This window comes from Lepidochelys olivacea (assembly GCF_965140295.1).
Source record: "Lepidochelys olivacea isolate rLepOli2 genome assembly, chromosome: 16".
Lineage (NCBI taxonomy): Eukaryota > Metazoa > Chordata > Testudines > Cheloniidae > Lepidochelys > Lepidochelys olivacea.
The window spans coordinates 21,346,539-21,372,139 of NC_140426.1; the positions used below are offsets into that span (position 1 = coordinate 21,346,539).

Here is a 25,601-nt window from a genome sequence, read left to right on the forward strand (position 1 = left end):
ACGCCCCTGGGAAGGCAGCCCTTGTTCTAAATGACGGGGCTCACCCACGAGGAAGCAGGGAGCGTCTTTTGCACAAGCACCTGGCCTGACCATGGGTGAAGGCACAAGGACTAGGGCAGCACTAAGCTGCTGAAGATGCCTGATGGCCCATTACATGCGTCGGGTCCAGTGCTGATGCCTCGCGGAGGGGCTGACCAAAAGCATGGAATGGAGGCACCATGCAGCTGGTGTCACGGGTGGGGTAAGCGTGCTGGGTCCACCTTTGCAGGCAGGTCCGTGTAAAGACTCTCTGGCAGCTAACAGAGCATGGAGTTACTCTCTCAGCCCACAGCCTGGGACGTTGGTGGTGCATGGCTCAGGTTCACTCCCTGCTGAGAGCCAACAGAGGAAACCATGAGGCCTGGGTGCGCTTCACAGTGCCACTGGCCTATCCAGGAGATTCTTGGCAGCCACAGCAAATCACCGTCTACAGGTCACCTGCTATATTCCGCTGCCCCCCCCTCCCCCGCCCCGCTCCCATCGCCCTGGCAAAGGGAATCCCAGGGAAGATACAGAAATACAAAACAGGGAAACCAGAGCTGTTACCTGTCTGGCAGGATTTCCCCCTCCAGCCTGGGGGACAGGTGCATCTGTCTGGGGCTGAGCAGCTCCCTCCATTTTGACAGGGCACCCTGCAAATGGCTGTAAAACAGTAACGCACGGTCACCATATTGCCGAGGCAAATGTCCGGGCCTCCGCCACATGCAGCTCCCACCGTTGCGGATTCCTGTTGTCGGGGAGATTTTATTACACACTTGAGAACTCCTGTCCATGTCTTTGTGCCACCAGCAGAAGACAGGAGACTGTTAAAGGGGAGTGAAACCATGGGGCCGGATCCTCAGCAGCCGTCAATACCCATAGCTCCGTTAAGATCAGTGTCGCACGGCCCCTTGCCACCAGCTGAGGACCCCACCCCGTGAATGCCACAGCCTCCATGTGAATCAGATCTGTATTACGCTCAGCACGTCCAGTGAGGCTGACGGGCATTCTGCGTGAGACAAGCGGTAGAATACACCACCGTGACTCACAGAGGGCAAAGGCTGTGAACGCCCCGATCCCATGGGCCAGCAACGAGACGACGTGTGCAAATAGCTGCTCCCAGTGGATGTAAGAGGTTCGCAATCCGGCCCAGAGTTGGTCAGAGATCCCTGAGCAGATCAGAAAGGAGACATCAGCCCCAGAAACTCAGTATAGGGTGACCAGATGTCCCGCTTTTATAGGGACAGTCCTGATATTTGGGGCTTTTTCTTCTACCGTCTCCTTTTACCCCCCCCCCCCGTCCTGATTTTTCACACTTGTTGTCTGGTCAGCCTAACTCAGTATTTTCATACAGCCTTCTAATAACTCCGGGAGCTCATCAAATGAAGCAACAGATCTAGGACGGTGTCTTGAATGGCACTGAGGTGATGCCTGGAAAGCCTTTCCACTTGTGCAATAAACAGTCTTTCATTTGTAGCTTAACCCATTCCAGCCCTGGAAAGAGGAAGACATCTTTAGAGTCTGCGAAGGAAGTGGGGTGGGGGGGGTGAAGAGGGGGCCTGCAGCAGCTCTCAATCAGTGACAGGCTCTGGGAAGCGTTAGTATATCGCAGTCTGGTTTGATCTAGTAAGAGATCAGCCTCTGATGTGCTTGGCATTCCCTTTGCGCTGTTCATCACTATTTCCCCTGAAAAGCAGAGCTGTTCCATTACCGCTGATTTATGCGGAAAGGGTTTATTAATTTCTCCTCTGGTATACGCCAAGCTAATAAAGCGATATATGCACAAGGCAAGCAAAGCAAGGCTATAAATGAATGGCTAATTGAAACCGATTTGTTCTCACAGGCGGATGTTGGAAGGAAAAGTGCCTGCCTAGTACAAGAGCGAATTACACTAATTTCAGACAGATCTGGTAACAAGGGCAGTGACTGGATAGGCTTTTGAGGCACACAGAGGTTGTGATCAGAGAGGCGCTGAGAGCCCTCGGCAGGGTGTTAACAGCCCCTGTCTGCACTGTATTTCCTTTCCACCAGCTGCACTGTGTTTCCTTCTCACCAGCATTCTGTACTAGGAGATCCACGCCCATACTTTTCATTCAGAGATCTCAAAGCACAAACCCTTTTGCCAACATGGGGGTAGTAGGTACAATCCCTGTGTTACGGATGGGTGAGCTCAGGCTCCAAGAGGGTGTGATTGGCCCCTGCCAAGTCAATGGCAAAGTCAGGAACAAAATCCCCATCTCCGGACTCCCAGGTCGGTGCTCAAGCCAGGCTGTAGCTGTCCCTCTCAAGGCTATGGGACTGATTCTGCTCTTTTTTACACCAGTGTAGATCAGGCAGAAAGCCAATGACATCAATGAAAAAAGACAGGTGTAAAACCAGTGTAAGGGAGAGCAGGACCAAGGCACCAAAGGGGAGATGCTGCAATCTCATCACGATCCATATTCTTCTCTCTCTGCCACTCATTTACCTTTGCTGCATCCGACTGCGTGGGCATTTGCCCGTCTCCATCCGGGGCAGCACATATACATGGGCTGGGAAAACCTCCTGTAGGCCAGGCGATAGGCAACCTTGTATGTGGTTCTGCAATAAGGTTCAGGAAAGGAGTTAGGGACTGAGCCCATATGGGGTGCGGAGAAAGCCGACTGCTTCACCCTGGGGAGAGTCACAATCCTTCCCCTGCCTTGCTCCTAGGGTTAGGGAGTAAACCAGGTCATCCCTTTGCCACTTACTTCCCCTGTTGTGCCAGCCTGGCTCTGCCGACTCCCTATCCCTCCCTGCCCACATGCTCCCAGGAGTAGGGGCCAGGCCCGCACCCAAGATTCAAGTACTGCTGTCTTTCCCAACAGGGGTACCAGGGAATGGTCTTCCTCCCTTTAGTGTGCAGGGGTGATCGCTCCTTATACACCTCTGAACAAGCACCCCGGGGAGATGCTGTGTCTCTGGGCGAATCCTTGTCCTCAGCTTTCCCGGAGACTGTAATCCAACCCCGGAGCAGACTGGCTATGCCAGATGCCACCTGTCTGTCTGCAGCAATGGCGCCCGTCATTCCCTGAAGCAGGCTGCTCTCCTCACCTGTACGAACTGCAGAGCCAGTGTCCCTGGCACGTTGTGAGGTAGGGCTGGTAGACAGGCTGCACATGGGACTCCACATACGAAGCGGCTCTCTTCTGCATCTCTACAGAGCACACCCTGCGGCTAGACAGAAGGCATCGTGTCCCACACAAAGTGAAAGCGACAGGCATAAAGCAACAGGGAATCAGGCCCAAAGGCAGGTGTAGGAATGCAGGTAAGGAATGTGCTCTGAAAACCCCTCCATGGGGCCAAATCCAGCTCCGTCTATGCAACTGTACCCTCTTACTCCATGGCTGCATTTGGCCCTTGAGGGACCTGATTCTCAGCTAGTGTCAATGGCCCCATGCCTCCAATGGAGCTGTGCCAATTTCCACTAGCAGAGATTCTGGCCAAGAACCTCACAGAGGGTCAGTTAAGATGCAATTGCTAAGGCCCCCGTAATTCCTCATTTACTGGAGCAGAGTTATTGGGGTGCAGTTGGGAAGAGGAGCTGATAGGGGCTTCCAAAACTTAACATGAGTAAATCCCTTGAATATCAGCTCTATATCCTGCCCCACTGCAGCAGGCCTCACGCAACTGAGAGTTTATATTCTACACATATCTCGACGAGGTTCTACACCCGCAGGTTCGCTCCCTTCCCCCCTCAGAGCTGCAAAGCTACTCTACAGTTTGCATCCAGGCACCCTGGCTGGCCATCTCCAATCTCCCTGAAAACAATGCCACTCATTCCAATGTCGGGAACAGGTATCCGCAGGGAACGGGCTGCTGGGTGACTGCATGCAAGGTCTCAGAACAGAGGCCTACACAGGCTGCTGTAAAATTACCGTACAAAGGAGAGGAATCCAAATCCATTAGTGGGGGGAATCATTTTCCCCTGAACAGCAGATTAAAGGGGACATGTCAACGCTGTAAGAAAAATCATTTATTTTTTAGCTGGCCTTTGATTTGTTTTCGTTCCGAGACCGTGACAGCACTGAAAAAACAACACCTAGGTGATGACAAAAATCAACAGCAAGGACCAGATTCTGTTCAGTGTGGTAAAATCCCTTCCACTAAGTAGCTCTAAATTTGCACCGGGGTTGCTGAGATCAGGACCTTCTCCCCCCCCCCCCCCACACACACACACACACACAATGTAAAAGGTTCATGAAATTCACATCCAAAGAGTTCTTGGTTAAAGATTTTTGCACCCTTTTGCCAGCTTGTGAGGTTCTGTTCAGCTGGATGTTGTCTGGCACAGATCTTAGCCTCTGGAGTAGAAGCCCATTAAGAAACTCGATTATTTGTGGCAGCTTCCCAGACAAATTAGAAACTTGAACTAAAGTGCTGAAAATTAACACTGATACCAGATGCCTTCCATTAACTCAGGATAACTCATTTCATCCTGCTGGATTAATGGTATGAAAGAGGCAGTTTTGCTGACATTATTATAAAGATCTATCTACTCTGGCTGTGTGTATGTATATCAGCAGCCAGCCTTGTGTGTGTGTGTGTGTGCGTGTGTGTGTGTGCGTGTGTGTGCGCACAAGACAGAGAGATTCAGCTTGTGGACTTCCTTACTACAGGACTGCAAAAGATTCAATACTGTAGCAATGGGCTGGGTCATTCACTGTAAAACCATACGAGACAGGTCAGAACTACAAAACTGGGGTCCAGATATCAATATTTCCAAAGTTAGTGGGAAATGAGTTAACTCGGGGAGGAGGGGAGTCAAATCCAGACTTCCCTAAATTTTAAGATGGCAGTCAGGGGGAAGTTTTGCTTTGGAGCTGGGATGCTGTTTTGACCCATTAGAGAGCTGAGGGCTCGTTGCCCAGCTTATATCCAAATCTGAATTTCCCCCCAGTTCAAAGTGTTTCGATCCAGGGGTTTGGTTCAAACCCATCTCTAATAACAATATTAACAGCAGTTATGCATGATCAGATAGGGGACATCAAATCCCATGCTTCAAGGCACAAACTGATTGCACGGTGGTCAGGAAGGAATTGTTCCACCATCTACAGCATTGCTGAGTTAGGGGTATGAGATGTTGCCCTAGTTTGATGCCTCTCATATTGGCTGCTCCTTGTGGCAGGATATTGAACGTGGTGAACCAGTCATTTGTGTGTGCGTGCATATATACATGTGTACGGGCTGGGGGGTGCATCTGGAATGTGTAAGTGTGTGTGAATGCATGTGGGTGGGTATGTTGGTAGTGTGTTTGCACTTATGCTTGAAGGGGGTGTTATGCATGCAGGAGTGTGCACTAAAGACACAATAAGAAATCTTTAGCTGGGTGTGCTCTATTTAGCTTTTTGACTCCCCAAGTCAAGTGACAAAGATACTCTCTTTGTATATGCTGCATGGACCTAGACCAATAAGCTTGAATGTATTTGGATGGCTTTCTGCTTTATGGACGCAGCAAACAAACACCACAAACGCTTGCTAACACCTACACTACCCAAGAAGCATCTTCAAGGTTGTCTCTTGCCTGTCCCCACACCTAGAAAGAGGCTCATTCATGTGCAGCAGACTGGCTGAACTTGGCCTTTCATGTCTCCTTGAGCCTGGCCCCCTGAAAGGCCAATCCTTATTGTGGCTTGCAGAGAAGTCCAGCGGTATGCATGCGGCAAGCCAGACTTCTGAAGGATGGACAAAGAAGAGGCTTACCCTGACTGGGCAAAACGCTCAGTGCTGGTCACACCAAGGATTAAGACAAATCCCGTGAGGAGGCAGCTGATTCTCTGCATTTCCTGTCCTCTGCTGGCTCTTTCTTTCCTGCTGTGCGATATTGTGTGGCATGAAGGGGTGTCACTCTTCAGTGGAAAGCACTGGCTCTTACTGCATGTCTCTCTTCAGTGGGGAATCCTGGAACCAAAAGAATAATGACCTTACCAAGCAGCGTCCTTTCTGGGACGGTGACATTTCAATAGCCCCCTTTGGCCCTATCGAAAAAGACAGCACAGGGGAGCAAGGTGTTTTGCTGCTTTCACTCCAAGGGACTAGGAATTTCCCTGCTGTGCGCTAGCAAAGCAATGCGGGATATGCTCTTACAATGATACAGTGGGAGCTAAGTAGGTTTTAAAAGTGAAGCAGCAAAAACAATAATTTCATGGTGTTGTTTCTGGCTTGGGACTCATGCCATCTGAGTTCAATACCCAGCTCAGCCAAAATCTCCCTGTGTGACCTGGGGCAAATCACTTTAGGTGCCCCATCTGGCACTGGGGATAAAAATATTTCCTTTGTCTCGTTCGACCCTAAGCATTTTGGGGCAGGGACTGGCATTTCTTATTTGTCTGTACAGCCTCTAGCACGGCCTCGTTGTTACTGCACGATTAGTAACATTAGGATAGCAGTCCCCCTGATGGGTTTTAAAATAAACAAACATCACTAATGCCGGCCACCCACTGCTCACAAGTAACCCTACAACGACAACGGAGCATGTGCAGCCCAGCCCTCACGAGCGAGTCGCCCTGTAATAACAAACCAGTATGTCCGGCCAACGCTCACAACCAACCCTACAATAACAAAGCACCCATGCAGCCTGCAGCTCCCAAGTCACTCTGCACTGACAACCCAGCATGTTCAGCAGCCTTCCGATACCAAACCATTGTGCATGTACCAGCAAGGATAAGAAAAGAAGGTAACAGAGCTGAGCCTGAAGGGTGTTCCATGTAAAAGTGCTTAAAAAAATTAGAGAGGGTTATTGTTATTTCGCATCTGATTCACATTAAGTACTTCTGGGTCAAAACTTCTGCTGGCATAAAAACCCACATCGCTCCAATGAAGCCAGTGAAATTACGCTGATCTTCACCCTCTGAAAATCTGGCCTCACAAGTTTCTAAACCCACAAGTTTAAGAAGCTTTTCTTTTTCGAGGAATAGAGTAAATGGCTTGTTGAGCTGTGGCATATTTCAGAATGATACTAGTGCCAGACAGGGAGGCCAGTACAAAGGTCTGCAATATATATGGCATCACAAAGCCGCACATGTCTCACTAAATGAAATAGTGAAATCAGGTCTCATTCCCTCTTAAACACAAGGGCTCATTCCTCTCCAGGGCTTTAGAAGGCTGAATCTTTTCTCTGCAAAGCCAATACTAACCAAGTTGGGAACAAAGAGGCATTGATTCTGCTTGCAGAAGGCAAATACATAAGGCAGCGTTCTAGCGGGTCAATAATGATATCTAATTTAAACAATCCATTGACCTCCAGGTGATGGAAGTTAAAGGGAGAAAAACAACAAATCAAATACATGACAATGAAAGAGGGTCAGCCTTTCTGACTGTACCCTCTGAAACAAATCACTTTTATTGGGAGACACAAGCTTAATAAGAAACAACCCCATGGAAATGCGATATCACATTGATATAGTGAAAAGCTTGTTAAAGGGGAAATCAAGGCTGGAAATAGAGTTGGAATGATCCAGGCTCGTGTCATGGCACTTCTTTAGAAGAATTTCCAGCTCTCCAGCTGGTATAGCTCCACTGAAACCCGGTGCAACGCCAACTGAGCATCTGGTTCAAAGCAGAGCAAGGTGGCCACATGGCTAATAATGGTGATGGGACACAAACCAACTCCTCATGGATTGGATCCTATGTCCAGAGGTACCGTGGAAGAGGTCAGAAGCAGCGAGGAAGGTCTGGAGCAGAGGGGAAAGTGAGGTCCAGATCAGAGGAGCAAGAGCTATAGAAAAGATAACACAGGCCCTCGCTTCAAACACTCTTGCTCAAGGTACGGCTGGATTAGGTCATCTACAGCCAATGAGGGGACCCATATTAGCAGGCAGGTTGTATCCTTGAAGAGGACAAATGCAGTGATGCCCAGGCACGGGATTGGGCCCCTAGAGAACATGAGGGAAACGGCCCACAGAAGCAATTGAGAAAGAGACGGATGGCTTGAAGCTGGTTAAAAACCTGAGCTCAGTTTCACCCCTGACAGTTCCGTGGACTAGATCCATGCATTTGAAGGCCAGAAAGGACTTTACAGTCACCTGGCCCCAAAACAGCACCGCAGACTCCATCAGAAGGCTGACAAGCAAACCTCCCTCTTCTTGTAAAGGCACAGAGGCTGCCATCACATCACCCTATTTGGTCTGATTAATCCTAAATAGTTTGTATTTAGGATCATTGATAGCGTTGGCTGCTTCCCATGCGCCCCCTCGTGGCCGGGGCGGGGGGGGGGGGAAGGCACGTGCAGTGCCCTGGCTCTGTTTTCCCCTTCTCCAGGGCTCCTTAAACAATCACCATTCCAAAGAAAATTAACACATTCCCCACCTGGGAGCTGAATGTATGTGTTCACTCCTTAAGCACATTCTGACCCAAACCCAGTACAGTTCAATGGCTTCCCAGGAACCAAACTTGCTCCCAACAGCAGCTTCTTCAAGCCAGCTGCAGCTCCTTCATCTTCTGTTGCCCAAGGAATCCCCCCACTTCACTGCAGCCCCCTGCTGCTCTTTATAGGGAATTACTTGATCTCATTCAGGTGGGGCTCATCCTGTATTCAGGGCTGGCTTAGCCCTAGGCTCTCCAGCCCATGGGGCAAGCCACCCCGTTACTGGTGCCAAATCACCACCAAGTTGTTTTGTTGCCCCTTTTGGGTGGGGGGAAGGAAAGGGGCCAAAAATCTTTTCCACCATGGGTGACAAAACACCTGCTCAGATGCTGCACAGAGCTTGCGCTGGCTGCCTACGCCAAATTCACCCTCTAGTTAGTAATTTGTGGTGCTGGCCTCCACAAGGAATCAAGCTTAGGTTCATTTACAGAAATAAGAACGTCAACCACCAATGGAAAGGAAAGAAAACCCTTTTGCACACCTCAGCGCACAGGGAGACATCTTAGGAGGGTCATCAGACCACCCAAGCCGTTCTAATTCCCTCCAACCTCACCTAGGCTAGAGCAGGGTGCAAATTCTCAGTGAAATCATAATCCTCCATGCCAATGGTATTTCTTCAACGAGACTGAATTCCGTGTTCGAAATCAAACCCCGAAGATCATCTCGACCGAACTCCACTGATGGAGGTAGGAGTTTTGCCTGCGTGGGGGTGGCAAAGAGGCCTGGGTCCAGAAGGACAATTTGTTTTGTTCTGTTTTTAAAAATCAAAGACTCTAAAACAGGATTGTTTTGCCCCTCACCCGTCAGACTGTATCTCCGCCTCCACAGTGTTTTAAAATCAGGGTTGTTCAACGTCAGCTCAAGATCCAATCTTGATCAAATTAGAGCTGTTCTACACATTTTAATGCACATAGGAAGCCAGGACCCCTGAGAGCTGCAGAAGACGCCTAATGCTTGTTTGTCAAATTGTAATTTAGCGCTGTCTTTTCTCTGATCTCTTTTCTAAAATGATTGGCAGCGATAACAATGCTTTTCCTGTTTATGTCCCAGAAAAATCTGTGTGTGACGAGAACAAAACCCCAACACAATACATTTTTGCACACTCTCTCTAATCTCAACAGTGCCTCATGTTTTATAATGTAAAGTACGTTGCTCTGTTCATATAAAGCTACTGTATGTAGCTCTATGCTCCTGAAATGCTAGGAAGCACCAAAGCCTTGTAATATGAGCGCCTGTAGCCAAATATGATTCCAGTGGTTGCATCTGACTTCTATCCAAAAATATACGCTAAAACTCCTGCCCTCAGAGCTGGTCCCTAAACTACTGCGGGAGCCAACAGAAAACATTATCACATGTTGTGTGTCAGCTGTCCTACTTTCGCCAGCTCTGTAGCTGAAACCCAAGAACCGGCTAACGTCTATTATTGAATCATTGTGTCGGGGACTATTTTCTAAGTGGCGCAGGAGGGTTCAGCCCCCCCCAGCTCACATTCACCTCCGGGCGTGAAAACATTCCTGAAGGATCCATTCTGACATTCGTCATGTGGGACTTCTGGGAGTCATGTTCCCATCACGGGAGTGCCCCGATCCTACCTGGAGATGTGTAATTCAAACTCTTCGGGACTTGAGCAAGAGACAGAGCAACTTTCTCAGGGACCCCCAAACTACTCATGGCAATTCTTCCTCCAGTCTGCCAGGACAGGTGCTGGGGCTCATTAGTATTCCACAGGCCTCTGCAGTAGGGTACTGTGCAGCTGAAATGTCATATTCAGTAAGCATATTAGGACAAGATCCTGCAGTCAGTGATGCTAAAGAGAGAAGGGGTGGATGGGGATGGGGGGGGGGTGGATGGGGATGGATAGATAGATAGATAGAGGGTCTGGATGGGGATAGATGGATGTGGTGGATGGGGATAGATAGATAGATAGATAAGATTAGAAAGAAGGGGTGGATGGGGTTAGATAGATGGATAGACAGATAGATAGACAAAAATTTCAGATGAGCCCCAGCTCAGATCCAAACTTTGCCAAACTTTGGGGTGTCCGGTTAAGAATTTGAACAAATCTTTTTCTAAATTAGCCATTTTTTTAAAATAGAGATGACTCTAACATCTGCCCTTGTGGCACACAGGGAAGACGTGTCTCCTTCTGCAAGCGCTACAGGATTCTGCTAAGATTGTCAACCCTGAAGGTCAGTCACCCACTTAAGACAACTGTCAACAGCCATCAACTTCCTGAACGAGGGAGTTGTCCATCTCGCTGCCTCCCCTCCTTTGGGCATTTCAGTCTCAGAGCCGCTAGAGGGGGCCCTTTCCTAAGGGTCAAACAGACCCCTGGAGCTATTCCGAGCTCCCCTGCAAAAGACAAGGCAACTGTTGCCGGCGTGGGCGCGCGCTGCGGACCCAGTGACCCAGGGTAACCCTGCTAGGGGGGACCCCATGTTAGGGGCTCCATCAGGGCAGGCCAAGTCACCAGCTCAGTTTCTTTCCGGCTGATCCAGCCACGCGTCTGGGATGACTGGGTGCAGGGGCATCTGTGATGCCGGCGCAGGTCCTGATGCCACTACCTTTGCATCTCTGCAAACCCGCCCCCCACCACCACCTGGCCCCTATGCTCGCCCCTTTCGGGTCTGCTCCTGCCGCTTTGGGTACCCCTCCTGCCGAAGCGCGTCAAGATTTTGCAAATAACCCAGTGCATCCATTCCCTCCCAACCACCATCGCTGCCTTTTTGCAAGGAGGAGGCTTCCCCCACAAAGTTAGACCCAGCAGACACAGCGCGTGCAAAGAAATCCGAATTGCAAAGCAAGCAGGGGGGGGGGGGGGCAGAGACCTCAACGCACGTGAGTCGAAACTTTGCAGCCCCCTGGTCAGAGCGGTTTGCAAACCCGGGGCTCAGCCACGAAGTTACAATCTCCAATTTCCAGCCTACTTACTTTCCCTGCCGCTCCGAGGAAGGCGAATTTGCAGAGAGGGAGAGAGCGCGAACTCCCGGAGCTCGCCTGCCCCACAGTAGCTGCGCACACGCAGGAGCCCCAGCCCCCAGCTTTTGCCTCCCTGTCGGACCAGCCCGCAGTCTGTAGCCCCTTTGCATGTCCTTCCCCCCGGGGCTCTGCCGCGTCCCTCGCCTCTTAATCCAATGAGCTCGTGGAAAGGATCAGAGCCGAGCCCTGCACCGCGGGAGTGAAACCCACAAAGCATTTCGGGGGAGAATCCACGTTGCACCAAGGAAGACCCAGCCTCCCCTTCCCCCTGCGGCTGGAAACACCCCCTACCAGGGGGGGTCCACCTGCAGCCTCTCCCGACCCCCCCCCCCCAGGGGAGGGGGAAATCCTCCCTCGCCTTTGCACCTGCGCCTAATGGTCACCTCCGGGGTTACCTCTCTAGGTAGTCTCAGCAGGGGTCCGGAATCCGGATCGTGCCCTGGGGGTGACTGCTTACCCATCACAGCGGGGCAGGGCCGTGCAAAGAGGAGCAGGGTGAAGGGGGAATCCCAGCGGGGTGCGTGTTCCGCGGCTGCCCCCCCCCCCACACGCGTGGTACCCTGAACTGGTTTCTAAAATCACCCCCTTCCCAGGGAAGCAACGTGCGCTCCGATCCAGCCAGCGCACCCCTCGCTGCGGATTGCACAAGGGGGTGGCGAATGAGACTGAATTCTGGGCTCGTGAGTGCTTCCTGGCTCCTCTGTCAACGATCAGCCCTGTCTAGGGTCCCCTCAACCCAGCTGCTAGCCAGCCTGCCAATGCCAAGCTCTACAGCACACCCAGCCGCCTTGCACGGACACGGGCGTGAGGGTGGCTCGAGGATTAGGTCTCCAGCATGCCACGGAGTGTCCAAACCTAAACTGCTCACCTGCCTGTCGTGCTCGCTAGGGGGCGCCAAGCAAACCACCCATCTCAAAGCCAATCGCAATTTGAAAGCTCTGGGGGTTAGTTGCCTTGGGTGGTTTAAATTGCCTTCTGTTCTGTTTCCTTGGGTGGGTTAAATTGCTCTCCATCCAACTCGACCGAGTTGCCTGGTGTGTAGACTGCTGCTTCCCCAGAGAGAAGAGTTCATCCCGTGGTGGGGTGGGGCTTTTTCGGGTTAACATGTTCCCCCGCAGAATGCAAAACTAAACCATGTGTTTGTCACATGTGTTCTCAATGCACTTTAGAGCAATGTTTGCTCCCTACTTCATGGAAATAGCAGGGCGGGGTGTTTTTGTTTGTTTTGTTTTGTGGGGGGTGTTAATTCTGCCTTTTATTTCCAAGTGGTCCCAATTATGTCATTGTGATTAAAGGGTTGGGTTGTGAGTGTTTGTTTTTTTTTCAAACCTCTCTTTCCAGAGGTTGATAACTCAGTTCAGTGTAGGCTGAGACTCAGTGCACAAGGGATTAGGCTCAGAAGCCAATTTGTTTCTCTTCGCAAAACTTTGGAAAACTCTTTCTAGTGGTTTTTGAGGTACCCAAAAGCAGCAGTGAAGGTCTGGATGTCTCAGGTGCATGACCGAGGAATGCCATTATTAATCGGAGTGGCTTGTACACTAAGAATGAGTTAAAGGGAATTTGAATTCTGGTCTGAGAGTCAGTGAAATAGCCTTCAGAACTCTCCAAATTACCAACACATCTCAGGGTACGTCTACAGGACAGCCAGGGCTGCGGCCACTGACAGTGCCGCTCTAGTGCCCTAGTGTCGGAAGGGCTTGTTCCACCTACACGGTTGATCCATCTCTACGAGACGTAGTAACTAAGTCGACGCTAGAATTCTTCCTTCAACTTAGGCATGTCTACAAAGAGTCAACTTAACAGTGTCGCACAAGGCGCGACATTTCTCACAGCCCTGAGCCAGGTAGCTAGGTCGATCTAATTTTTACCTATAAATCTGACCTAACAAATCCTATGACACTCCAAGAACCAGGCATCAAAGCTCAAGGGCAGAGGGCCCAGTTCTAGTGAAGACAGGGGTGCTCAGCAGTTCGCAGGATCAGCTCCTTACACATGACGTTACACAACAGAATAAGATAAAAGCCTAAATGCTAGGGCCCAAATGTGTCCCTGGTGCATTTTCATTTCCTCTAACCCAGTTTCACTACAAGGAACACATCAAGCCTAATGGCCCAGCTGTCCACAGACTTCCTCACTTTGCATGTTATTTTGTTAGACGTGTTGGTCAATTATCAAAGACAATTGTTCAGTCCCTTTGTGCAAACCAGGATTTGCTTTGTTTCTATCTTTCCTCATAAGGAATTAGAGCAAAGTCGCGCTATTGTTCCTAAAACAACTTAGCGCAGTCTCCTGCCACCTGGCCGTCCACAGAATTTCCCCCAAAGCCAGCAGGAGCCTGGTGTGTGAAGGAAGGTCAGGATATGGTCCACATGGGAATATTTGTTACCCTCTGGCTTGGGTTGGGGTTTTTTTTTTAGCACATGGACATTTAGGGGAAATAGACAACAGCAGCTCAGAAATTGCTGGCACGTCTACTGTCTGGGAGTTGTGCAGGCTGCTGATTTAAGCCCAGCTGCCCCCTGCCCACAGTCACACCAGCTGAAGGTTGGAGCTAGAGGCTGATTCTCCGCTGCTGTGCATTCATTGACACCCGTGCCAAGTGAGCGTGAAACACAACGAGCCAGATCCTCAGCTGGCGCCCTCGCTTCATCAGCCGAGGCACTCGCCCCGCCGTTGTGGCTTGAGAGCACGTTATCCCCCCTTTGGCCTGGTGTAAATGACATGGAGCAGGGGCGTGGAGAATGAGGTGCCCTGCGTGTGATGGGACGGAGCGAGCACATGAGAGGAGTCCGGATCCCCACAAGCAAAGGTGATAAGCAACCCCACCAAAGGAAAAGGTGATTGGCTCTGATTGAAAAGGCAGCTCCCCTTTGTGTGGCATCTTGCATTATGTAAGCACGAAACGGGAATTGTTTTATTCCTCCGTCTGGATCCATCTACCCCTGGGGAATTATTTAAACTCATTTAATCTCGTAAACTCAACGCACAGACAGCCCTTCCCGAGAGCCTCACAGGGACAGTAATAACCTTAATGCACAGTCTATTATTGCAGCTCGACTGCCTGGGGGAAATGAACAGTGCCCGCTATGGAACTCTGCTTCCAAAGATATTTCTATTAGCCAAGTGAAAAGCTTGTCCATAAAGGTGTTGGATTTCATTTCACTGCTGTGTCACTCACCTGATCTGTTGAAATCAGTCATTTGTCATGAACGGAGGATGCTTCCTTTAAACGGCACCATGATTTCTTACTGTCGGAACAAATAAAACCACGGTTATGCACGGCCATTCTCCTGACGTATGATTTCCTTGATTCAGATCTTGATCATTCTGGGCCTGCTTTTGGATTCCTTGTGCACCCAGCTCTCCCTCCGGACTATCTGGGTGGGGCAGCAGGAGTACAGGATCAGGCCCAATCTCAATGCACACTTTTAGCGAATATTTATAATGGAACCACACTACAAAAATGCAACCATGTGTTGGTGGCGAAGGGATGGAAAGAAGTGACTGGCGCTGTTGTAGGACAGCGTCCGTCCTTGGGATGGTACATTTTCTTTCTGTGCAACGCAAGTCCTGGAGGACACATTTTCTCTGTGGGGTTTGCATGAGCAGGATCCTTTACACTGGTAGAAATTGGGGGTATCCCCACCAAAGTCAGTGGAGTGCCACTGGTTTAAACCTGGCACCAGAGGAAAATCAGGTCCTGTGTGACTTTAGATTGTCCCAAAGTCCAGTTATAAAATAGGCAGGAAAATGAACATGTTGATTCAAAAGAACTCCAGGTGGGACCATCTAACTCAGAGCTGGTATTCATCCCCCAAGCACTATGTTATGCTGTATCCAAGTCATTCCAAAGCAATGTGTGAGGCTGAATTAGGTGCTTAATTCCCATCTTCCTTAAGCTCCTTTGAAAATCCCAGTTTTAAAGCATCAGTACACAGCCCCAAGCAGTGTGTTATCCCATCCCCAGGGCTCGTCTGCATGGAGGAATAGCCCGGAATAGCCATTCTACACTAGCTCTCCATGTGTATGCTCTTATTCTGCACTGCCTTTGGGCAGTTTAGCGTAACCCCCTTTGGAAACAAAAAGCCCTCCCCTCCCCCCCCCCCGAGTGGAATAAGAGTACACCCTAGTTTATTTCACAATAGCTTCCCCATGCAGCATGTTATGCCATTCTCAGTGGCCCACCCCTAGGAATATGCTATGTCATCCGCAAAGCGAGTGTTATCCCACCCCTAATACTCATCCTTGAGCAATGTTATACATACTCAGTGCCCATCCCTAAGCACTATGTTATACCAGCCACAGTACTTTCAGACGTGTTCAAAATCTGCCAACAAACACAGAAACACAACTCCATGGACAAATATTTCAGTTGTCTTTGAATTCCTAGGGCGGAATTCTATCAACATGCACAATGAATCCTCATCTCATCCCTTGGAGGGAGGTCAGCGATATTATCCCTGCTCTACTGATGGGGAAATGGAGGCAGAGCGGTTATGTGTCTCACTAAAGGCCACAGGAAAAGTTAGTGTCAGAGCTAGGCATAGAATTCAGGAATTGCTGGTGCCCTGGCCTGTGCTCAACCCACTACACTACACCACTCTTTGCCAAACTGCATCTGAATTTAAGGTGAAACATTTGACTGGAAAATTTGGGGCCCAATCCTGTAAAGTTCCAAGCACCCTCAGCCTCAAGTCAATGAGTAGTAGCAGGTGCTCAGCTTTGCAGGATTATTCCTTAGTTATGTAACAGAAGTGTAAAATCATACTCAGATACCAATGTGTGAATGAGAGTGGATTAATTCACACCTAACTGCATTCACGGCACACAGCGTTTAGCTTCATATCTAATAACAACACACAAGGTAGGAATAAATACACCATAATTCAAGCTCTCTGTTATCTTATTGCTTAATTATTTCTGAAGTGCATTGCAGCAATTTATAATTTTGCAATTATTTTAATTGCTAAAATGTTTGAATTTTTGCTCCTTTTTCTAGGACAAATCTTTAATCAGGCAAACTCTCACTGACATCAGTGTCACCTAGGGCAGGACTGAAGATAAACTGATAAAAGTCTATTTGATCCCCTGTCTGTGGAGAAGCATTCAGTGCCCAGGACTGTAATATTCATTTCACCGGGCCAACGCCCAGATCTTCAAAGTTATTTAAATACCACTGAGTATCTGGGCACAAATCCTCAACTGGTGTAAACTGGGATCTCTCCCGTAATTTAAATGGAGCTGTGGTAATTTACACCACTGAAAATCTGTCCTATTGCTCTGTTAATGCTATAGAATTTCTGAAAAGAATGTTCATGTCTTTTAGTTCTTGAGTTTAAGTCTATCTGAATTTGATACCATCCCTAAACTGATAGTCTGGATGATTCACCCACGGTGCACCCCGTCAGACATTAAAAGTGGACTCCTGCTATGTCTAATATTATTGTTTGGCTCAAGACCAAGAAGGAAACATTCCTGCATCATCTCTTCTTATTTGTAAAAAAGTTGAAATCTGTCTGCCAATGCAGAGTCTTAGAACGGCAACGCTGCTTTCCCCACAGACTAAAATGTTAATTATTCCACACTCCAAATGCTTTACAGCATCAGTTCTAAATTAAAAGCCAGGTTAAATTTTAAGGGTAAAATTCTTCTATCACACCCTCATCCTCATGTCACCTGCAGTGCAGATTCTTCCAGCATGTGCTGCAATATGCTAGGCACACTGCTTCACATAAACCCCCTGACGTCAGCAGAGCTGACATGAGATCCTAGGCACTGAAGGCTGAGTGTAGGATAAAGATAGGATCCTGGATCCCTTGCACACCCAGTTCCCAGTGACATCAGAGTTTTGGGTGTGCAGCAAATGCTGCAGTAGGGCCCTGAGGGAGGACTACAGGCTTTGGCTCTAGGTCCACAAGGGACTTGTGGCTCTGAAAGAAAATGGTGCCCTGTATATATGAAAAATGGATAGGAATGACTAACAGAGGGGACACAATAGGAGACGCAGTACTAAAGCCCTGATTCAGGAAACTATCCCTATTCAGGAAGGCATGAACATAAGAGAATACGAACAGCCACACTGGAGTCAGACCGATGGTCCATGTAGCCCAGTGTCCTGTCTTCCGGCAGTGGCCAGTGCCAGGTCTTTCAGAGGGAATGAACAGAACACGGCAATTTATCAAATGATCCATCCCCGATCATCTAGTCCCAACAAAGTCAATGGGACTTAAACATGTGCTTAAGTGCTTTCCTGAACTGTGGCCTTAGAGGCAGTAAAGGGCAGGATAGATAGATAGATAGATAGATAGATAGATAGATAGATAGATAGATAGATAGATAGATAGATAGATAGATAAGCAAATTCTTAAAACATATTTGCAACAATTTTGCTACAAAATCAGGACTGACCCAGTAGCTGTTCTACACAATGACCTCTCCTGGACTGCAGTGGGGGGTTTGCATGCAGCATAGCTCCAGGAACAGATACCTAAAGTAACAAATGATTCTTTAGTGCTTCTTTTTTAAGATACCAAGCATTTCATTTTTTAGGGAAAACCTTTCCAATTGGAATGCTTGGAAGACTTTTAAAGGGGTCTTTTAAATTAAGGAAACAGAGGAGCAACCCCTATTTCACAAAGTTTGCTAAGAAAAAAGACTGCCCACCATTCTGTTCTCTACTGCACTTGCTGTGGACCAGACTCTGATCTCAGTTACACGGTGTAAATCCAGAGTAGCTCCACTGAAGTCAGTGCAACTTAAAGCAAGTGAAATTGAGATAAGAACCTGGCCCATAGCCTTTAGCCTGTGAGCTCACCTATCGCCCGGTGCTGTGGGCACCTCTGATGCAAAGTCAACAGTCATTATTCAGGCAAATAGGTAAATGTTTTGCTGGTGTAAAGACAAACACTGAGTGAGGACCTCAGGACTGGCCTCTTATAATTAAATACTATGGCAATAATTCACTGCAGTCTAATTTTCTCCACCATAAAGAAAATGTATGAGCAACATTAATATTATTATTTAGCCAGGTTTTTTATATATTATTACTTATGCTTGCATATTATTTGCACAACATTTAGATGAGACAGTGATGGTCACTGTATAAAAGTCAAGAGAGAGAAACTTACAAAACATGGGTCTCTATTGCACCTGGATCAATCAAGAGTCACGCCATTAACTTCAGTGGAATTACACTAGTGTAAAATGGGCATAAGTCAGGAGAGAAATCAGCCCCCATGTTTTTTCCTGTACATTCACCCAGCAAATTACTCCCTAAGGAAATATACTGCCCTCATTCCATTGTGGGAATCAAGCTGAGTTGCATGCATGGATTAAATTGGTCCTTAAATCACACCTCTGCCAACAAATAGTTGCTTCAAGAAGAAATCATTTTAAAATAGATCATTTTTCTCTTATGATCCTTTGATTCTAAGAGACCGTTTCTGGTTCGAAAGTGATTGCACATAAGCATGGACCAAAGTAGAGCTTTTCTAGCTTATTGGCTTTACAAGAAGCAGACCAGCGAGGAATACTGGAATTCCCATTACTGTAGGGTGGGTATTGTAGTGGGAGAGGAGGGCAGAGAGAGATTGAATATGGGAACATTTTAATTTCTCCAGTTTGTTTTTTCTGCCATCCGTTCTCTCCCCTCCCCTCATTCCCTTTTTTTTTGTTCTTTTGTGTCTATTTTGAAGGCACACATTAAATCTCCCCCCTTATGCTCCGAATTGACTTACTGTCACATTGCCCATGTATATTGATTGAGACTTAGATTTATTTTGCTGCAATTTGTAAATCTACTGCCCCTCCACAAAATCCATATTATAAAGAAATATGTCAAAATGAGCAAGCTTTGAGATTCAATTTCTCTTCATTAGCTGTGGGGGAACCCACTGGAGTTGGGTCTCAGATATTACTGAGGGGTGCAAATTCAGATACCAGAATTAGACTGTGGGTCACAGGGAACAATGTTTAAAAAGTCAAACAAATATACACACTAGTTACAGTCAGCGTTTTCTTACCCCACTGCTAATTCCGCTGTGATCCACAGTAGATCCAGATTTAATGATGGGGGACGGGGTCTGAGTCCAGCCACTACATCTGTGTCGCTGTCTCATGCAATCAGCTTCCCAGGGCCAATGAAGAGAGCGTCAGAAGCTTGCCCATCAGCTCATCACCTACAATTCCTTGTTCTTTTATTCTTTGCTTAGTGAATTAATCCAATTACCATGACAAAATCGTCTTTTCACTCAGAAAAAAAATGCCCAATGAAAAAGCATTCCCTAACATTTTACTTCTGTATATCTTCTATCTCCAGTGCCAGCCACCTTTTGAGTATCACAATAACTGACACCCAAAGTACCCTCCAAACTAAGGACAAAAGACAGACCGCCCACCCACATTGTGTTCTGCCCTGGATTGCGGGCAGTATATGGCTACACACACACACTGTAGAGATGTAACATCACCTACCCCTGAAATGCAGCCCCCTCTGGGGTGAAATGTGACAGCTCTTTAACAGCACACAGAACTCCTCAGGTCAGTTCAGGGAATCAGGGCAGAAAGTATGGAAATCACCCAGCTATATAGCAGTAACTTCAGACGATCTTTGACTTCTTGCTTGCCAGAATCAGATAATTCTCAGCAAATAGAAGCACACTAAATATCCAGGATATGCTGCCCCTATTTGAGATTTCTGGGACGTTCCCAGCCCCTAGGGATCATTCTGCGCTGTATTTTGCCTAATGACTTTTTTAGCATTGGTAATCGAAAACAACTGGATCTGATTAGTAATAAGCTTTGCATTAGAGCTCTTTGAATCATTGTTATGAGGGTGATGAGGGAGGAGAAAGGGTTGCATATTTGCACTGTAGAGCTATGGACCAACATGCATGTATCATATGCAGTACCAATAGCAATCTTAATCATTGTACCAATATGGGGCAGAGGGGAAAGTGAAAGAAAGTAACTTTATGGAAACCAATGAGCTCTACCTGTATAGTTCTTGTCACTGTCTCTGTTTGCTCCCACAGCCTTAAAACCCAGACTTTGACCTGTACATGGACAGTACATAAATTAAACTTATATTTGACCTCCATCACTCCTCTTTTCAAGACAAACAGCTTGAGAGATGGTGAAGTGAAATTAAAAATTTGCACGAAGGGCTGGATTCTGCCCTCAGCAATGCTGAAGACAAAGGAATTCCTCCGGATTTACCCCAGTGTAACGGAGAGCGGAGTTGGCCCTATGTGAGCACACTGGGCTCATCTCAAAAGAAGCCAATAGTTGCTTTAAAAAACTGCTTTGCTGTAAGGGTCATTACTTTTTTTATTTATTGAGCCAGACCCTGAGGTTCTCAGTTCCTTTCTCTGGTCTCATGTTCTCTGATGTTCAAAGCCGTGTTGAAGCCACTGGAGAGAGACCTCAGGAACTGGCCTGTTGCTACTGGGATAAAGTAGGCTCTGATTGGCATCTCTTTTAACCCTCATGTGCTGGCTTTCCTACCCATCCCCAGCACCTGCAGCCCTTGGGCACTATGCCCACTCTGGCATACAGTACCTGCTATGTCCTCTCCTCCTCTCTGTGCCCCTCTGCAGCAGCCATGGGAAATGGGCCACCTTCTTCTGCTCCAAGCAACTCTCCACAACCCAGCCTCCACCTCCTCTGCTGTTTGCCGCTGCTGCATGGCCAAAGCCTCTCCTCCCCAGCTGGCTGCATCTGCTCCTCTCCTGTGCCTCCCTGGCGTGGCTGGTCACTGGTGCTGCAGGCAGGCAGGAGGTCCCTTTAGAGGTGGAAGGGAGGCTTTTTATGCTTTTCTTCCTGTATAAATCAGGATTGGAATGGACAATCCCAGACAGGACTTCCTGTGTGTGTTGCTCGCTGATAACGAGCTCAGAGAACAGAACAAACACAGCGGACAGCTCACAGCAGGCCGAGAGAAGGACAGGGCCTAGGGACAAGGCAGAGCTAGCAGCCCTCGTGGGCTCCCCCGTGACACCCCAGTCATAGCGAGGGGGGGGCTAAGAGCCTCTCTAGGCCACTTCCAAGCCGTGTGGTGCTGGGACCCACAGACTTACAGAACACGGACAGCCCCAAGTGGCTGCACTGAGAGCCCCTCTCTGGAGCTCCCCAAGCTACTCTGAGGGTCACCCTCAGACCGGGCAGATAGATGGGGGGAGCTTTTCAGAGACACTGGCATGTCTTAGCTTTTAGCAATGAGCCTGGCTGCCCCTCCGGCTCTGTGTTAAACCCAGACCCGCTGCCTACAAAACAAGGTCCCGTCACACGGCTTTGGGATTGGCGCTGGGGGGAGAGCTGGGCACCACTTGTGTGCCGAGTGGAACTGACCCCCCCGCCCTCCATCCCGGAGCACACCCCGATGCTTTCCATGGACATTCTGGCTGCACTCAGGCCAAGATCAAGTGGGACTCTTTCTAGAAGTGTTAAACCCCGCCCGGAACACAGCATCCCTTTCACTCCCACCGCACTGAGATATTTAAACACACGGGCTCTCAAGTGGCTGATGGGTGAAGAAAACCTACCCACCCCTAAACTCCTGGTGAGCCAGAAAACCCTGGCCAAGCCACAACTGCGTTGGACAGAAGATAATGAGCCTTTCCTATCTGCTTCATCAGTTGGAACTCATCCCAAAACAGCAGTGACTGAAAGCCAGTAGCATCTGCTGGCTGTCCGGCAGCCTACACAAAATGAGTCTCAGTCAAGTTCCCAAGGGGGAGGCATGCATGTCCCCAGCTGGTGGCCTGCTGGAAGTCAATGCTCTCACATGGCCTCTCCAGATTTAGTTCAGGGCACGCTGGTGGGAGAAGCTTGCACAGTCTATGCTGTACCTGGATTTGGATTAATATCTAATTATATCTATTATTAATTACTGCATCTATTCATATCTAAGTATGGAATTATACATCACAATCATTAAGGGGTTTTTTTAAATTCTCACAATAACCCCTGCAAGGTAGAGACGTGTTAATCCCATTTTACAGATGGGGAACTGAGCTACAGGGTAGAATAACAGGTTTCAGAGTAGCAGCCATGTTAGTCTGTATTCGCAAAAAGAAAAGGAGGCCTTGTGGCACCTTAGAGACTAACCAATTTATTTGAGCATAAGCTTTCGTGAGCTACAGCTCACTTCATCGGATGCATTCCTGAAGTGAGCTGTAGCTCACGAAAGCTTATGCTTAAATAAATTGGTTAGTCTCTAAGGTGCCACAAGTCCTCCTGTTCTTTTAGGGTAGAATAAGTGACTTGTCCCAGATCACACAGGAAGTCTATAGTCAAGCTGGGAACTGAACCTCACAGGTCATCCTTCCTCCCTTAGCATTTAGTCTAGAGATCGCCATCTGGCACTTTAGCATCCGCTCTACATTCATGGGGAAACAGAAGAAGAAAACATTGGGATGCATAATATTACAGCCCATCAGAACATGGGAATTTTTTCCCCAGGCCAACCCACCGATATTTTCATCCATAGTTTGTCAGGATTTCAAAATTCTCCACAATCAAAGTTTAACTACCACGGCTGGTACAACTGCCAGCCGTAGCCGGTCAAAGATTGGGGGCGGGGTAGAAATTCACGTATTTTCCCCTTTTTAAAAACATTGACATTCACAGTTTGGATTAAAAGAAATGACGTTTTGAAAACCATGCTATGCCTTGTAAGATATTTGAAACTGTTGCTCATTTTACCTAATCCACCTGCAAGGAAAGAATCCGAAAACACAGCACATGTCTTTACAGCTGCGCTGCCTCCCTTTCTCTGTGCTGGTAGGGGTGAGATCTTCACTTACACCTGTGCTCATTTACACCTTGATTCAGTCACACACATAAGCATGTCCAGACACCCCCATTCAGCGCAGCATTTAGTCATGTGAACAGGCTCATTGAAATCACAGCAACTATGCGCATGTCTAAAGTTAGGTGCATACTTCAGTGTTTTAAGGCCTTGAGATAGCAAAACACTTTAGCATGTGCTTAACTTTAAGCACACAAGTGTCCCCATCCCTATTTGGCAAAGCACTTAAGCGTGAACTTAACCTTAGCTGAATCAGCTGACAGTTTATTTCCCGGATTTACTTATTTTCCTTAGTGGGAGCCTTTTCAATGTTATTTTTACTACCATCATTTTAATTTGATATTTTTAAAAATATGTCATTTCAAACTGTGTACAATTCATTATTATTATTAGCATTGTTTTCCAAAGCATTTATCTGTCACCCATCACCATGGTATCTGGGTGCCTATTGGGTAGTGCATGTTGTCCTGAATAGTGTATTTAGGGCCTTTTCCAAAGTCCATTGAAATCCCTGGAATGACTTCCATTGACCTGCGTGGCCTTTGGATCAGGCTAAGGCAGATGCATTATACACTGAAAGCAATACAGAATTGTAACTAACCAGAGCTGGGAGGACAGCATAATGTCAGATCAGAGACCCCGCACACTGGGAAATTCAGATCCAGAGTTCATCTAATGCTCTATAACGTGCAGTCATGGATTCAGTTCTGCAAGGTGCTGAGTACTCATGTGAAGTGCTGAGCAATCTCATGTCCCAAGATCCCCAGGTCACCAAACTCAAACCCCGCCCCCCCCACCCCCCGGAGTTTTGGGAAAGATCCGATCCAGACTCAGCTCCAGCAACTACCTCTAGCTCTAACCCATCCTTTCCCATGTCTCCTCGCTTACTCACAGCAATAGGTCACAGTCCATTGTTGAGAGCCTATCAGCCACCCACCCAGCAACAGATCACAGGGAGACAAGTGGAGAACTCTTTTTCTGACCTCTTCGTTCAAGCCAGCGGGAATGAAAATGTGATGTGTGGAAAACATTTCCTGTTTACTGAAATGTACCGTTCACGTTAACTGGTGAGGCAGGAAATGGTCACAAGAGGCCACAACATTGTGTATTTTTAAATTTGAAATAATGACACTTCATCTCCAAGAGATTTGTTATCCTTTTGTGGAGGTCAGGACTTTTGGTAAAAACGGTCTGGGGGGGGTGTATGCGCGTGTGGGTGTGTACACATTCAAAGTGCGATATTGACTTGTAGATAGTCCTGCAATCCGTGTGTGTGGGTGTGTGCACATTCAAAGTGCTGTATTGATTGTAGATAGTCCTGCAATCCGTGTGTGTGTGTCTCTGTGGGTGCATTTGAAGTGGTGGGTGGGTGTGTACATTCACAGTGCTGTGTTGACTGGAGCTACTCAGGACTGCAGTCCGCGTGTGTGTACAGTGCCGGGCTGAGCTGCTGCTTGGGAGGTGCTCCTTGGTTTGAAGGGAGGCGCATGCTATACCTGCAAGAAGGGGCAGCCCGGTGCAAGCTGAGCGAATGGCGGGGCAGAGAAGGTCCCCTGTTGGAGGTGCTCAGGCTAGGGCACTTGTGGGAAATAACGAGTGCTGAAGAAAATGAAGACAACAAAGAAGCAGGGCTTCCTAGCCCATGGGAAGGACAATGAGCAAAATGCTGTGGGCCAAACTCTGCCATTTCATCTGTCTTGAGCAGGGCATACGGCGCTTAGAAGATAAACCTTTAGGATCGTTTAGCCTGCTCTCCTCAGGCACCCCACCCCTTGTTTGGGCAGTTTGGCCCCCGGGGCACATTCAGGGGCAGTCCTTACACCCTGCACCCAAAGGTTTCCATGTGGCCCTCTAGGAAGTCCACTAGGCATTGGCATGGAGATCAAATCTATCAGCTCAGCACTCATATACTATGCTGATGGGCACGACAGAAAAACCCTAAAAGAGAGAGAGAGAGAGAAGCCAGGACATTTGTTTTCCTTGCCCCTGTGGCTGTGTTCTATCTCAGCGACATTCCACGGTCCTGATCCTTTGTCTCTGGTGGCAGTTGAAGTAGAAGAACCACTAGCTAATTTGTTCTGTTATTGTCCCACTACAGGAGATCCATTTGCTCATAAATGTTTATTCCCCCTAACTCCAAAGTCTCATCTCTTTTTCAGAGAAGCTGAATTCTGCCTGGTTTGAACTTTTAGTTTTTGGAAACTATGGGCACGAATGCAGCTGGTCCCCAGTAGGATACGCTTGCCGCAATATTCTGTTTGCTCGCATTTTAATCAACAACCTGAATGATTTTCTGGGAGAATATTATTCCATGAAAAGGTGTGACATTTTAATTAACGTCTGCAATGTCGTATTAAAAGAAGCAGGGAGCAAACTAAAGCAGATGGCAAAAGCACCATTGCATGCCATGGA

At 48.0% G+C, this 25,601-nt stretch overlaps 1 protein-coding gene across 8 annotated transcripts in view; it reads right to left on the minus strand.

Annotated features, from left to right (window-relative positions):
- EGFL7 (EGF like domain multiple 7) overlaps positions 1-21,175 on the minus strand; it is a 29,587-nt gene extending 8,412 nt beyond the window's left edge. The window contains exons 1-7 of one of the 8 annotated variants that reach the window (XM_084650462.1): positions 20,939-21,175; positions 14,559-14,628; positions 9,994-10,154; positions 5,740-5,937; positions 3,091-3,213; positions 2,486-2,598; positions 586-681 (exon numbers count right to left, since the gene is read on the minus strand). In XM_084650462.1, coding sequence (XP_084506588.1) covers positions 586-681; positions 2,486-2,598; positions 3,091-3,213; positions 5,740-5,819 — 412 coding nt within the window. In that variant the 5' untranslated portion in view covers positions 5,820-5,937; positions 9,994-10,154; positions 14,559-14,628; positions 20,939-21,175. Of the gene's footprint in view, positions 1-585; positions 682-2,485; positions 2,599-3,090; positions 3,214-5,739; positions 5,938-9,895; positions 9,964-9,993; positions 10,155-11,332; positions 11,516-14,558; positions 14,629-17,788; positions 17,868-19,401; positions 19,535-20,938 lie in introns of those variants that run through there. The other 7 variants (XM_084650460.1, XM_084650459.1, XM_084650466.1 and 4 more) reach the window with 7 other exon arrangements.
- Positions 21,176-25,601: the final 4,426 nt, after the last annotated feature.